Raw genomic sequence first — 14,424 nt, forward strand, 5'->3', positions numbered from 1 at the left:
CTGCTGTGCTGGATCCCAGGACCTCGACGTAATGACCTGAGCCAAAGGTAGGCGCTTAACCTACTGAGCCACCCAGGCGCGCCTCCTAGTATATTTCAAACAGTTAATTTGTCATGCAACATTTTGGTAACAGATCTATTTATTCAATTTCAATTTCAATTCAGTGTGTCTCTAAATTTCAGGATTTGCCACTCTTTTTCATGATAAGATAAAGGGAATCAAAAGCTTTATCAGTAACCCCCCTCCATTTCAGGGACATACTCTTCAGAAGCACAGATCTCTTCCCAAATAACTTTTGACTTTTTCTTTTCCTTCCTTCCTTTTTTAACTGTGAATGACTGTAAGACCTTCTCTTGTCAAACCAAATCAACTTCAAACAAGATTTCTGTTTAAATATAAAGCTATGTTACTTCTATCTCTGTTCTTATTAAGGCATATCCGACAGTCTGAGCCCTGCAGGTCTTGAGCCTTCTTCATGTCTCCAACCTTGCCTCCCCCATCTAATAATGCCTATGCTGCCTTTTCTCTGCACCATTTCAAATTCCTTCCTTATGTTTTCACTTTCATCACAATTTCTCCACCTTTTTGCACTCACAGGCCATAATTCCTTCTTTTGCCCTTTCAGTACAGGATGCTTCTTTTTTCACACACTACCCAACACTGGCTGTAGAAACTTGACCCCTACTGTTGCTTGGAGACTGTTCTTGTCCTCTTATGAAAACCTCTTCTTTTCTGAGGCCTTTGCCATAGTACCACACTTTGCTCTAATTTGTTGTTGGCATCCACTGCTGACCTTCTACCAGATGGCTCTCTAGTGTTCTTCAAGAACTTAGACACTTAGGTGATAGTGTTTCTTTCCAGATTACTTTGTACCATCATCTTGGGCAACCCACACATCTAACATTCTGGCTTCACAGTACCTTTTCTTGCTCTCTATCTTGATCTGTTCTTGACTAGACCTTGAGTCTAACTATGAGCTGACTCTCTTCTCTTTCTGGGATCCTCCCATTCTGACCACAACTTCATATCCTTTGATCTTTTGTATAAACTTGCTCTCTAGCTTCATTAAGACTACTGTTGTTTGTTTGTTTTCCTTCCTTTTCTCCTATCACCTCCATCCTACCCTTGTTTCCTGTGCTGATATGTCCAGACCTCTGTATCACTCTTAACAGGCTTGCCCCTGTTTTTCCTTTGCAGCTACTCAGAAAATCTCCTATTAAATACACTGTTTTTTGCCTCTTCTATGCCTCTAGGCTCCCTTGTGATAGTATAGAAAATTAGTCCTAAATCAGATTTATGATTTTCAGCTCAGCTGGCTTGGTAGTACTTTGGCTTATGCTTTCCTTAGGTTAGCACCTTTCCACATTTTCTTTGATGATGTCAGAACTTTATCTTCCACAACCTATACCTGAGTTCAGGCCATACATTTCATATATACTTAGGTACATGCGTGATTTCTAGTTTTCAGAAAAAACAGAAGTGATCAAGTGTAAATGCTCTTTCTTCTCTCCAACCTGAGAACCTAGCTGCAGTAGTTTTCATTTGTAGATCCTCTTTTTCCTGCCTCAGCAAGTGCATTTCATAGTTCATTAGCCTTACTCAGAGTACGGTGTCCCAACTTGTCTGGGATCTTAGTCCAACACTTCTCTCTGGTTGCTTTTAGACTGTTTCTCTGATACTTTCCCATCAGTTTAGAAATACGTATATTTAAGTATATACCCTTTTTGGATAGATAGGTAGATAAAATGAAAGAATATATTTATGTATAAAAATACGTATAAAGATATATCTGTATATTTCTATCTGTCTCTATATGTTTTTCTTTTTCCTTTAAGAGCCTCTTGTAGCTTCTTCTACCTGTTTGGGGTGACCATAGACCTTGGTTGCCCAAGAAAATTTCAATTTGCTCCTGTGTGTTTAGGGTCCCCCTTTACTTTCAAAACTCTGCAATTTTTTTTTTTTTAAAGATTTTATTTATTTGCGAGAGAGAGAATAAGAGACAGAGAGCATGAGAGGGAGGAGGGTCAGAGGGAGAAGCAGACTCCCTGCCGAGCAGGGAGCCCGATGCGGGACTCGATCCCAGGACTCCAGGATCATGACCTGAGCCAGAGGCAGTCGCTTAACCAACTGAGCCACCCAGGCGCCCCAAAACTCTGCAGTTTAATTGGTGAATTATATGGTCACATTATCCCTTTATCTCCCCATTTCACAGGGAAGCCTTTCCAAATAGCACTATTTTACTCTCAGCTGTTTTCCCTTCATGCCTTTGCCATTGCTATGTGAGTACCCCCACCCCACTTCTCTACTAAAATGGTTCTTGCAAGAGTACCAAGGATCCCCAAATTGCCAAATCCCATGGACACTTTTAGTCTTTATAAATTTTGGCCTTTGGTACTGCACAGTATTCCTTTCTTCATCTTCATCTTGCTTAGCTTTTTTTTTTTTTTTAAATCTTCCTTAACTTTTGAAGTAACATTTTACCATGGGTTTTCTCTTTTCTTTCTAGTGGTCTGTCTTTACTGATCTTCCCTGGTTTCTCTTTTTCTTTTCTCTCTGTCCTTAAAATACTGCTGTGTCCTAAATTCTAGTTTATTGGTCCTTCACTTTCTTTTCTCTTTTCAATTAATATGTTCTCCCCGAATGATTTTACTGCCAACTATGTGTCAATAACTCAGTGTTTATAACTCTACTCTCAGTTTTTTCCCTACACTCCAGACCGTTTTTTCATCAATCTTTTGGACATTTTTTCTGAAGCTGTGTTTCAGGCCCTTTAAATCCGTTAATGCCCTTATCTCAAATTTGCTTTCCCCCTGTATTCTCCACCTTGGTTAATGGTATTTATTTTCATCAGATTGGAAATGTGAGAGTCAGCCATCCGCTTCCCTCATTCCCCATCTACAGTCTCTCAGGTCCTATCTCTGTCTCTTTCTTTCTGTCTTCACTGCTGTTCTTTGGTTCAGTTTATAACATTATTCTTACCTCTAGACTAACCACTCTAGTCACTCCTCCAAGTTTCTGTCAACGTGATTTTCTAAAATGCACAAATGATCTTGTCACCTGTTGTTTAACACCCTTGTTTACTCATTACCTGAATGATGATGTTCTTTTGTGTTTGTGTGAAATGCTTCTGAGTTTTGATCTGGTACTAGCCTGCCTTTGTAGCTCTGCTTGTTGCTTCACTGCACACTCCTGAGCTGGAATCACTAAGAATTACAACACATGCTGTTTTCTTCTTTTAGGGAAGAGAATGGTTAGGTTTAGGTAGTATTTCCTGCTTAATTGATAGTACAGAATTATCGTTAAAATCCTGGACTCCAGAGAGATACTATCTGGAATCTAAACCCAACTTTGCCATTTTTAGTAGGTAGCAGTGTTATTTTGGGCAGGTTACTTAATTTCTCCCTGCCTTAGTTTTCTCAACTATGAAATGGAAATGGAGTTGTTATGAAGAAACTCCATACATTTTGCTGTAAATGCTCTCTCTACTCCCCCGACCCCTCCTGTTCTGTCACAATGGATTTGTTTACTCTGGATAGGTCATATAAATGGGGTCATATGATAATGTGGTCTTTTGTGTCTGGCTTTTTTCACTTAGTGTTATGTTGTCAGGGTTCATCCATGCTGTAGCTTGTATCCTTTTCGTAGCCGTATAGTATTCATTTTATGGCTCTATGACATTTTTATACCACTTTTTAAAATTACTCATCAGTTGATGGACATGCCTTTGTAGCTTTTTAAAGAAAGTTTGTTTTATTTTTTTTAGATTGTGGACTATGATAATTCAATTTATGTACTTATGAAATAATTTATTTAGTTCCTGTAATGCTGACCTTTACATAGGGTTATGTAGTTTTACTTATTTAATGTGCTCGCATCTAGGAATTCAAAGATGAGTAAGCTTTGCCTACAGGGAGCTTTTCTTTCTATTGGAGGAAACTGGCATGTAAACAGATAAAGTACAGTGTGGAAAATACTATTAGATTTATAACCTAAAGTAAGTGTAATCTCAGAAGTCAGCAACTAACTGCTGGCAGTGCTGGCAGAATTAGTAAAGGCTTCCATGGAGGTGAGATTTAAACTAGATCTTTAAGAATGAATGGGAGTTTTGCCAAGGTGGTTGAGGATATTTCAGGTAGAAGTAGTAGCTTACACAAGGGCGTGGAACTGCAATTGTTGGTGTGTCTTTGCACCTTTGAGAAGATCACTGTGTTGATATTATGGGTAATGTGAGGTAAGTCTGGAAAGGTAGATTAGGGCTGGATTGTGAATATTTCTATATCTATGCAAAGGAATTTAGCTGTTATTCTTTGTGTGTCTTGGAGATCCCAGGGGGTTGGATGAATGAGATGGCAGCCTCTACTCGTTGAAGGTCTGATGGAATACCTCACATCCAGCAAAGCCTAAGTTTTCCTTTTTTTCAGAAAGTTTTGTACATATAGTCACTTATAAAAATGAATATACCTTGCTGACTCACACACCATCCTCTTACTACCACATCTGTCACAGTTTATTGATTCCCTATTTAGATTTCTTTATTTCATCAGCTACTTATCTGGAATTATCATGTCTATTTATTTCTTTACTACTACTATTTCTTGCTTCTAGAGCAGGTTCTTACTTACCTTGCCCTAACCAGTGCTTCGTACATGGTAGGCACGTATCTGTATTAAATGAATGAAGGAAGGAACTATTCTGCCTCTAAAATCTTAAGTCTAGTATTCTACCCTATGATTGTGGTTTCCTTTTTCTTATCTCCCTGCCTCCCCACCATAGCTGTTCATGTTATTTCAGCACTTTGACCCCCCTGCCTCCATTGTCTTCTAATCTGTTAGCTTCCCCCTCCTCACTTTCTTATCTGAATAGCATAGATACTCCTCTCCATCGTTCCAGCTATTTTTTGTCTTTTGCTCTATTTCCAAGGCTCCCCTTTGCTTTTGTCCTATCTCCCTATCAAAAGCCTTACCTTGGCTCAGTCTGATCCAAATTGAAGAGGAGTGTTTGCTAGAGAAAATGACCTAACTGTGTAGTTTGTGGCAGGTACATATTCATAGTCTTAAACTTGTAGACTTCCAGCATTGCCCAGAAACCTTATGTTTCCTAGTCATCGTATTCTTTCCCCATATCACTGTTCTGTTTTTTACTCTCTGCTATTCCCACATTTTACAACCTTTCCTTTATTTCTCTTCATCTACTTTACAAAGAAAATAGGGTTCTTAGAATGAATTTTCTCAGCATTTTACCTTAATATCTACAGTTCTTTCTGTATCTATGTCCATCTTTGCCTCCTTTCTTTCCAGTCCTAGAAAGGATTATCCTTCCTTCTCTTTGAAACTAATCCTTTGACCTGTACTCTATACCTATCCAACTCCACTTCTTCAGAGGCCTTGTTTTGTCAGTCACCATCTCCCTTCCCCTTCATAATCTTTGTCATCAATATGTAAATATGTTCAGATGTGTCCTATTTAATAGCAAAATAGCTATCACTCCATGATTCTTTTTCTTTCTTTCCTTGACATTTGTCTTAAATTCACTATTTTCTCTGTTCTTCAGTCCTCTGCGATCTGACTCGTTGTACTTTTTATCCCTTAGAAGTGTCATTGCCATGGTCACCAATGATTTCTTTGTTTCTGAAGCTAGTGGATGCTTTTTAGTGACTGCCATGGTATTTCTTCCTCTCTAAAATGATCTTCTAGTTTCCATAAGACCTCTTTCTTGATTTTCTTTCTATGTTGGTGTGTTGGGTTTTTTTCCTTCACACAACAGCAAACTACAGTTTAGTAAGTCAGTTCCTAACACAAGCATTTACTAAGGATTAGACAGGAGAAAACTAAAATTCTATTTACTGTCAAGAATTTGGAATGAAGATGTTTTACATTGCCAATTATGGGTCACTTAAGATGCATTGATGAAGTTAGGGTTAAGGTTCTCTTAAGGAGATGAAGGAACCCAATCAAGAGTTGTAACTGATGGATTGTGAGGAATTGACCATTTAGCCTGACATAACTAACAACAAACAGCTCCAGGAATGGGTGTTCTCCTATGTGTTAACACCTGTCCCATCAGTTGTAGTGTGTTCAGCTCACTAGTTAGTATCTCCACCATATAGTTCATTGTTTTCTCTTTCTCTCTACTCCCTTATCTTACTCACTTCATTAATTTTTTTAATTGTGACAAAGAATGCATATATAAAAGTACATAAAAAAATGCAGTGGCTTTTTTGGTACTCTAAAGTGAATATTGAAGTAAGCACTGTCCAGACTAAAAATAGAACACAGTGCCCCAGTCTACCTGCTATGTTCCCTCCTGGTTATACCACCATCACTTCCCAACCTTATCTTGATAGGTAACTACTCACCAGACTTTTGAAACCATCACTTCCTTTGTTTTCCTTATAGTTTTAAAAACTAAATATGTTTCTCTGCCTAAAACGTTACCTGATTTAAACCTTGTATAAATGGAAAAATATAGCAACTCTGGGTAGGTATGTGTATTGTGTGTGTGAGAGTATGTCATTGTCTGATTTCTTTTGCTCAGGGTCAGTCTGTGTTTTTGTCTGTAGTTGAAGTTCATTCATTGTATTTGTTGTGTCTGAATATATATATTTGTAGTTTGAATATACCATAATATGTTTATCCATTCTACTCTTGAGGAACCATTTGTATTTTTCCATGACAGTACCTTTATGAAGATTCGATATAATGGAATGGAATGGAATTGCTGGTAAAACTTAAAAATCAGTTATATTAGATTTTGTCTATTTATTATATAGATTTAAAAAAACTATTCTCTAAGAAGAGTGAGCCAGTTTTTACTCACACCAGCTTTGTATGAGAATTTCCACTGCATTTGGTCTTCATCACTTTTTTTGTTTTTCTTTTATAAGTACTTGACTGCTATTCTTTAATCTGAAAACTGTTTCTGTCTTTACATTTCTATATAAAGAATCAAAATAAAACTCTAAAAATATGGATTAATATTATGCCATCTGGATTCATGCCATGAAGCAATATGTATTTTCATTGTATTAAATATAGTCACATATTTTTATTAGGTTAACCATTTTTAGATTCAAATGGGTTGACTATATTGTATGCACTTGCTACAACTTTTATTTTACTTTTTAAGCTACAATGTCATTGCTATATAAGTTTTTAGTCCTAAATGGTGGTATTTAATAAAAAGTGCTTCTTTATATACTTTAGCAATAATACAACTTAGGGTTTTATTATATAGGTTTTATTTCTAGGAATTTATGTGGAATATTTATGAGAGTAACTAATGGACCTTTTTTTTCTTTAAAGTTGGCCTTTGCCAGAGTTTGATCCAAGCCAAATTCGACTGATTGTATATCAAGACTGTGAAAGACGAGGAAGAAATGTCTTGTTTGACTCCAGTGTTAAGAGAAAAAATGAGGACATATCAGTATCGGTGAGCATCGTAATTGATTTAGTTGAAATTTAATGTCATATGTTTTAATTCAAGAAAGAATGAGTAAAATTTCAATTATGGCACTTTTGTTTGTCAGTACAAAACATCTTTATCATGTTTACAAAATTTAGAACCTTGATTTTGAAAAATTTTAAAGGAAAAACACTTCCTTTATTTGCTACCATTCTAGCACCAGGGAGCATTATAGTTTCATATTTATTTTCCTACATAATTGTATTGTCAGATATGACTAGAGCTATAGGGATCCTTATAGAGGATATGGCCCAAACCTCCCATCTTACAGTTGTGGAAAGTGTGACCTGGAGAGATGAAATTATTTGTCTGAAGGAGCAAAGCAAGTTAAATCTCTAGCCCTTAGTCCCCCTGCTACAGTGTAAAAGGAGCATCTATTTTGTTAACTTTCAGTGTCATATTTTGAAATATATTATGACTAGTTTAGCAGTAGTACATGGACATTCACTTGGTTGTCCAAGGAAATGTTAACCTTAAAAATAGACCTGCCAGTTATTTTACCAGCCAAAGATGGGTTTATTTGGGAATAAAAAAGAATTGCAATCCGGGACAAACAAGCTGTGGCAAAACCATAGACAGGTCGGAAAGAACAAAGGAGAGATGTGCTTTTTTAAGGAGAAAAAGGGTAGGCTGGTAGGAACTAAAAGTCCACTGGGGTAAACTGAGGAGCTTGAAGTGTCATGGCTTCTCATAGATGGAGCTGCTGAGGAGGGCAGTACCGGGGGTGAAATGAAAAAGTGTCTGTTCCTCAGCTGGAGTAGTAGAGTAGTATGCACATGCAAGGTCAGGTCCTTGTAAGGTCAAGTCTTTCTTTTCCTGTTGGGTCTGCAATTAGCTATGAGTAGGGCATGAGAGCTACCCCTGCAGAACCTCCAGACTCCCTTTACTAACTTTCACAAAAACCTAGGTGATTGTCATTATCTTTGCTGCTGCTACTGTTACTATATTTTCTGGCATAAAGACTCATTCCCCTAGATCTATATACTCTGGGAATTGAAGCTTGGAATAGTGTTTTCTCCCTTTCTCTAAATTAATAATTTTCACTAACATTTTGGTAAACAACTGAAAACAGAATACTTTGGGAAAGCTTTTCCTACCAATAGAATTGTCTGTTAAAGCAAACATATACTTGTTTTTTGAGACTTTAGGAGTTTATATTTGAGGTTTTGTGTTCTTAAACAATTGTGATATATTGGGCATAGTCTATTGTTATATTTATAACTGCATCCTCAGCATCAACTACAGTGGTATATAATAGGAACTTGACTAATTTTTTAGTTATTTTGATTGTCAAGTTTTATAATGTCCCTTCTCATTACTAACACATTGCTCAGTTTTCTGGAGATGGTGCTTTGTTTAGATTTCTTAGCCATTCTTCACATACTTTTTTGCAGAATGTTCTTAAAGTGTTATTTACTTGTACAAATAAGTATCTCCAAGTACAAGGCACTTGGAGATTTAGCCATATCTGTCCTCTTGGTGCCTACAATAAGGTACCCTTCTTCTAGGGGAGTTAGACATTGAACAAAAAAGTACACCAGTAATACCAAATAATGATTAAATGCTTGAATGAAACACACAGAATGCTTACGAGATTGCATAGGAAGGAACCTAGTTTTCATCAGTTTGTATGTAGGGATATTAAGGAAAGTCTCATTGAGGAAGTGAAATTCAAGCTGAGATTTGAAGAATCTCATGGAATCGGGGATGAGTATTCCTGGTAGCAGGACTTGCAAATGCAGTCTACAAAGTGACTTGGAAGCTTGGTGAATTGAAACAACTAGAAGAACACCAGTCTGGCTGGATTGATGTAAGTAGTATGTAAAGTAGCTAGAGATGAAATTGGAGAGAGAGAGAGAGCAGGAGTCAGAGAATTTAGAGCCTTATCAGTTTCTGAGTTAGAAGTTTGAGATTATATCCTAAATACAGAAGGAGGCCCCTGAAGGGATCTTGTTTACATTTCAAAAAATCAGTTTGGTAGAGAGCCCAGAAATAAACCCATGCATATATGATCAGTTACTCTATGACAAAGGAGCCAAGAATATATAATGGAGAAAGGATAGTCTCTTCAACAAATGTTGGGAAAACTGGACACAGTCACATACAAAAGAATGAAATTAGACCACTATCTAACACCATACACAAAAACTGACTCCAAATGGATTAAAGACTTGAACATAAGACCTGAAAGCATAAAATTCCTAGAAGAAAACATGGGCAGTAACTATCGATGGGAGAAAATACTTACAAAGCATATATCCAATAAGGGGTTAATATCCAAAAAATATAAAGAACTCAATAGCAGGGGCACTTGGGGGAGCGGTGGGGCTCAGTCGGTTCAGTAGCTGCCTTCGGCTCAGGTCATGATCCCAGGATCCTGGGATGGAACCCTGTGTCACGCTCCCTGCTCAGTGGGGAGTCTGCTTCTCCCTCTGCCTCTACACCTGCTCATGCTCTCTCTTGTTCTCTCTCTTTCTTGTAAATAAATTAATTAAAAAAAAAAAAACACCTCAGTAGCAAAACAAAACAAAAAACCCCAAACAAGTGCAATTAAAAAATGGACAGAAGATTTGTATAGACATTTTTCCAAATAAGACATACAAGTGGCCAATAGTACATGAAAAGGTGCTCAGCATCACTAATCATTGGGGAAATGCCAATCAAAACCACAGTGAGATATTACCTAACACCTATCAGAATGGCTGTTATTAAAAAGACAAGAAATAACAAGTGTTGTTGAGGGTGTAGAGAAAAAGGAACCCTTGTGCCTGGTTTATGGGAATGTAAATTGGTGCAGTCACTATGGGAAACAGTATGGGGGGATCTTCAAAAAATTAAAAATAGAACTACCATGTGATACAGCATTTCCACTATTGGATATTTATGCAAAGAAAATGAAAACACTAACTCAAACAGATAAATTCACCCTCATGTTTATTGCAGCATTATTTACAATAGTCAAGACATGAAAGCAACCAGTTTCCATCAGTGGATGAATGGATAAAGAAAATGTGGCGTATATATACAACAGAATATACTTCAGCCATAAAAAAAGAAGGAACTCTTGCCATTTGTGACAACATGGATAAACCTTGAGGGCATTATGCTAAGTGAAATAAGTCAGAGAAAGATAAATACTTTATGATCTGACTTATATGTGGATTACAAAAAAAATTAAAGTCATAGCTTATGGACAATAGGTGGATGCCAGAGGGAGAGTGTGGGAGATGAGCATGGGTGACAGGTGTCAAAAGGTACAAACTCTCAGTTATAAGTCATGGGGATGTAATGTGCAGAATGATGATTATAATTTAAAATTCTGTATTGTATATTTGAAAGTTGCTGAAAGAGTAAAAGTTATAATCACAAGAAAAAATTTCTAAGTCTGTATAGTGATGGATGTTAACTAGATTTATTGTGGAGGTCATTTTGCAGTGTATAAAAACATCAAATCATTATGTTGTACTCCTGAAACTAATATAATGTTATATGTCAATTATATCTCAGTTTAAAAGACAATAGGGAAAAAAAATCACTTTTGCTGCTATCTGAAGAATGGCTGGATATGGGGGAGAAGGGAGAAGGAAGTGTTTGGTGAATCCAACACTTCACTTTGAATAGCTGAGTGATGAGATAGCCACACAATCAGAGAATTGTGGATGGTTAAGCAGACAGTTGAACTCTAAGGCTTTGTGGATGGTTAAGCAGACAGTTGAAATCTAAGGCTGCAAATGTGATAAGCGTATCTTCTTTGCATTTAGACTGCTGATAGCTCAGCAGAACTACGCCGAAGCTGAAGGTTGATATTGATTGCTTTGATTTTTTTTTTTAGGAAATATTTATTGAGGTTTTTTTTTTGGTTGATAGTGTTCCATTGGATTGCAGCATATGACCTTTCCTTTATTATTTATCTTGATTAATGCTTATTTATTGTGGTTTTTTTTTCAGCATTCTTACTTTTTTTTTTTTTTAAAGATTTTATTTATTTATTTGAGAGAGAGAGAATGAGAGAGAGCATATGAGAGGGGTTAGGGTCAGAGGGAGAAGCAGACTCTCCGCCAAGCAGGGAGCCCGATGCGGGACTCGATCCAGGGACTCCAGGATCATGACCTGAGCCGAAGGCAGTCGCTTAACCAACTGAGCCACCCAGGCACCCGCATTCTTATTTTTTTTTAAAAAAGATTTTATTTAAGAGAGAGAAAGGGAGAGATAGCGTGTGAGAGAGAGCACGAGCAAGGGGGGAGGGGCAGAGAGAGAGGGAGAGGGATAAGCAGACTCCCCGCTGATCAGGGAGCCTGATGTGGGGCTCAGTTCTAGGACCCTGAGGTCATGACCTGAGGCAAAGGCAGTCGCTTAACCCACCCAGGCGCCCCTCAGCATTCTTACTTTTTATTTTAAAGAGCCTTGTAAGTCTTGACTCATGTTGTTTCCTGAACCCTCCCTCCCCACCTTTTCTGGAATGATGCTTCATTAGTCACATTAGTCTTCTTTCTTGATGAGGTCTTCCTTTTTCCCTCTCAGTTAGCTTTTTTTTCCTTTGTCTATAGACCTTCTTTACAAAGCCTCTTTACCCAATACCAACAAAATGATTATACTTTTACTTTCTCTTTCATGTGTGTGTTCTTTTGTCTTTTCCTGTCTCTGACTTTGTTCTTCTCACTCTTCCTTCTCAGCATCTGTTCCTGTCTCTCAGTCTCTCTGCTTCACTATCTCTCAGGCTATCTGTCTGTTCTGTCTCTTGGTCTCTCCTTAATTTCTCTTCTTGGTCTGCTCCATGTCTCTCAGTCTTTTCTCTGTCTCTCTGTGTCTTAGTATTAATCTGTCTTCTGGCTCTAATATCATACCACCTACTCATTCCTTAATCTTCTGAAATTTTCCTGTAAGCCTACTACTTTAAAAAAAAAACAACTGTCCTGTAGATTCATTGGTAACTAGCAATCAGTCTTGAATACCTCCAGTCTAACTTTTTTATATGTCCTCCTCCTGTGTGCCATCTCCCTAGATGAAGATTTATCTGCTTTCAAGGTTCATTTTATCAGAATTTTATGAATCCTTTTTGATTTTTCTATTCCTTTTCTCCTCCATCAGAATTCTCATAATCCTTTGTTCATAGTCTTTCATAGACTTCTATATCATAGTTTTATGTGCTTTCATTATTAAATTGGAAAAAAAGACAAAGTAAAAAAATCATCTGTTACCTTAGTTTTCTAAATTCCACACTGCCTCAACATGTGATAAGTACTCAGGACATACTTTGATCAGTTTTAGTTATAGTTAGGAAGTTTATTATCAAAATCCTGTAAATACTTCCATGAAGATTTCATATGTTCCTTTTGAACACTATGAATCACATCAAAATACTCATTGTTTCCTCCAAATTGCAAGCTGTTTGAATCTATAAGTCATTTTTTAAATCCACTTTACTATTACAATACCCTTGGAAAATCAGATCATGTGGGTTATATAGGCAAAGAAGGACTGTGTGATGTAAATGATAATTTTTTACTTTCTACACAATATTTTGAGTCTGTACATAATGATGAGATAGTTTAGACATTAGCAGTTTATTGGATAAAGGTAAATCATTTCACCTTTGTCTTTGCAGATCAGCATTCTATTTTGATATAAATATTGAAGTCACTTCTTGTGTCCTTCCTCTTAGTTTAAGTCAATCTACCAGGGGAGAGATGAGCTGGAACCTGGAGACTCAAGAAGGGTGGTGGTGGTGGGTTTTTTGGGTGGTTTTGCTTTCTGTCTTTTAAAGTTGGAAGAAGGGGGGGAAAGATGGCAGAGGAGTAGGGGACCCTATTTCACTTGGTCCCCGGAATTGAGCTGGATATCTACCAGACCACTCTGAGCACCCACGAAACCAGCCTGAGATGTAAGAAGATCTGGATCTCTACAAACAGAATATCGCAGGCGGTTGGTTTTGAGGTCCGAAGCGGAGAACCGTGATTCCCCAGGCAGATATTGGAGGATAAACGGCAGCGGGAGGGTGCCTGGCCGTGGGGATCCTACACTGCTGGTGAGTGACAGCCTCGCGTGCTCTGGACGGGGCACAGACTCGCAGACTGGTAGTGTTGGGAAAGGACTTTAGGGCAGCCCCCGGGGTGGAAAACCAGACTGGTGGGGTCGCGCGCACGCGAACCGCAGCCCCCCCCTCCCCCCCGACAGAAACCCGGATTGACAGTCGCACGCACACGAACTGCAGCCTCCGAGCTGGAAACCCGGTGCGCCGGGGTCGCGCCGGTGAACTGCAACCCCTGGGGTGGAAACCCCGAGCGGCGGAGTCGCGTGTGTGCGCACTAACTGGGAGCTGCTGGCAGTTTTAGAAGCACAAAGGGCAGAGACGTGCCCCGACCTGGAGGCAGGACTGGGGGCGCTGCGGAGGGGCGCACAACGCAGGACGCTGCAGTTTATAGCAGCACGGACAGAAATGGAGACGGTGTGGCCTGGAGAGCTCACTGAAGAACAGACTGCGTTCTCTCTCTGCTCTGAGGCAGAGAGTTGGAAACAGTCTCTTCTGCTCTGACTCCCGGAAGAGACGTGGAAAGGCGCCAGAGAACAAAAGCCCCAAAGACTGATTCCCACTGAGCCCATCCCCCACCACAGGGGTGCAGGGCAACTCCGCCCAAACAGGGTTGCCTGAGTAACAGCGAGGCAGGCCCCTCTTGCAGAAGACAGGCTGGGAAAACAAGAGGCCAGCAACCCTAAGGTCCCAAGAAAACAGGTGCATCTTGCTTGGGTTCTGGTCAATAATTTGGACCCTATACATTCTCTCAAACACCCCCATCAACAGAATGACTAGGAGGAGGAGTCCCCAAAATAGAAAAGACTCAGAGATTATGACTTATGCTGCAGATTTACAAATGGATGCAGATATAACCAAGATGTCGGAGATGGAATTCAGGCTAGCAATGGTGAAGACAATGGCTAGAATGGAGAAATCAATTAATGGCAACA

General features: G+C 38.7%; 1 protein-coding gene across 3 annotated transcripts in view; it reads left to right on the forward strand.

Annotated features, from left to right (window-relative positions):
- Positions 1 to 14,424, forward strand: part of FNIP1 (folliculin interacting protein 1) — a 150,019-nt gene that overhangs the window by 54,410 nt on the left and 81,185 nt on the right. For all 3 annotated transcript variants that reach the window (XM_081827108.1, XM_081827110.1, XM_081827109.1), the window contains exon 2: positions 7,302 to 7,428. In XM_081827108.1, the coding sequence (XP_081683234.1) occupies positions 7,302 to 7,428 (127 nt within the window). The remainder of the gene's footprint in view (positions 1 to 7,301; positions 7,429 to 14,424) is intronic.

The sequence above is a fragment of the Leptonychotes weddellii genome, chromosome 7 (genome assembly GCF_054177405.1).
Source record: "Leptonychotes weddellii isolate Sample4059 chromosome 7, ASM5417740v2, whole genome shotgun sequence".
Taxonomy (NCBI): Eukaryota; Metazoa; Chordata; class Mammalia; order Carnivora; family Phocidae; genus Leptonychotes; species Leptonychotes weddellii.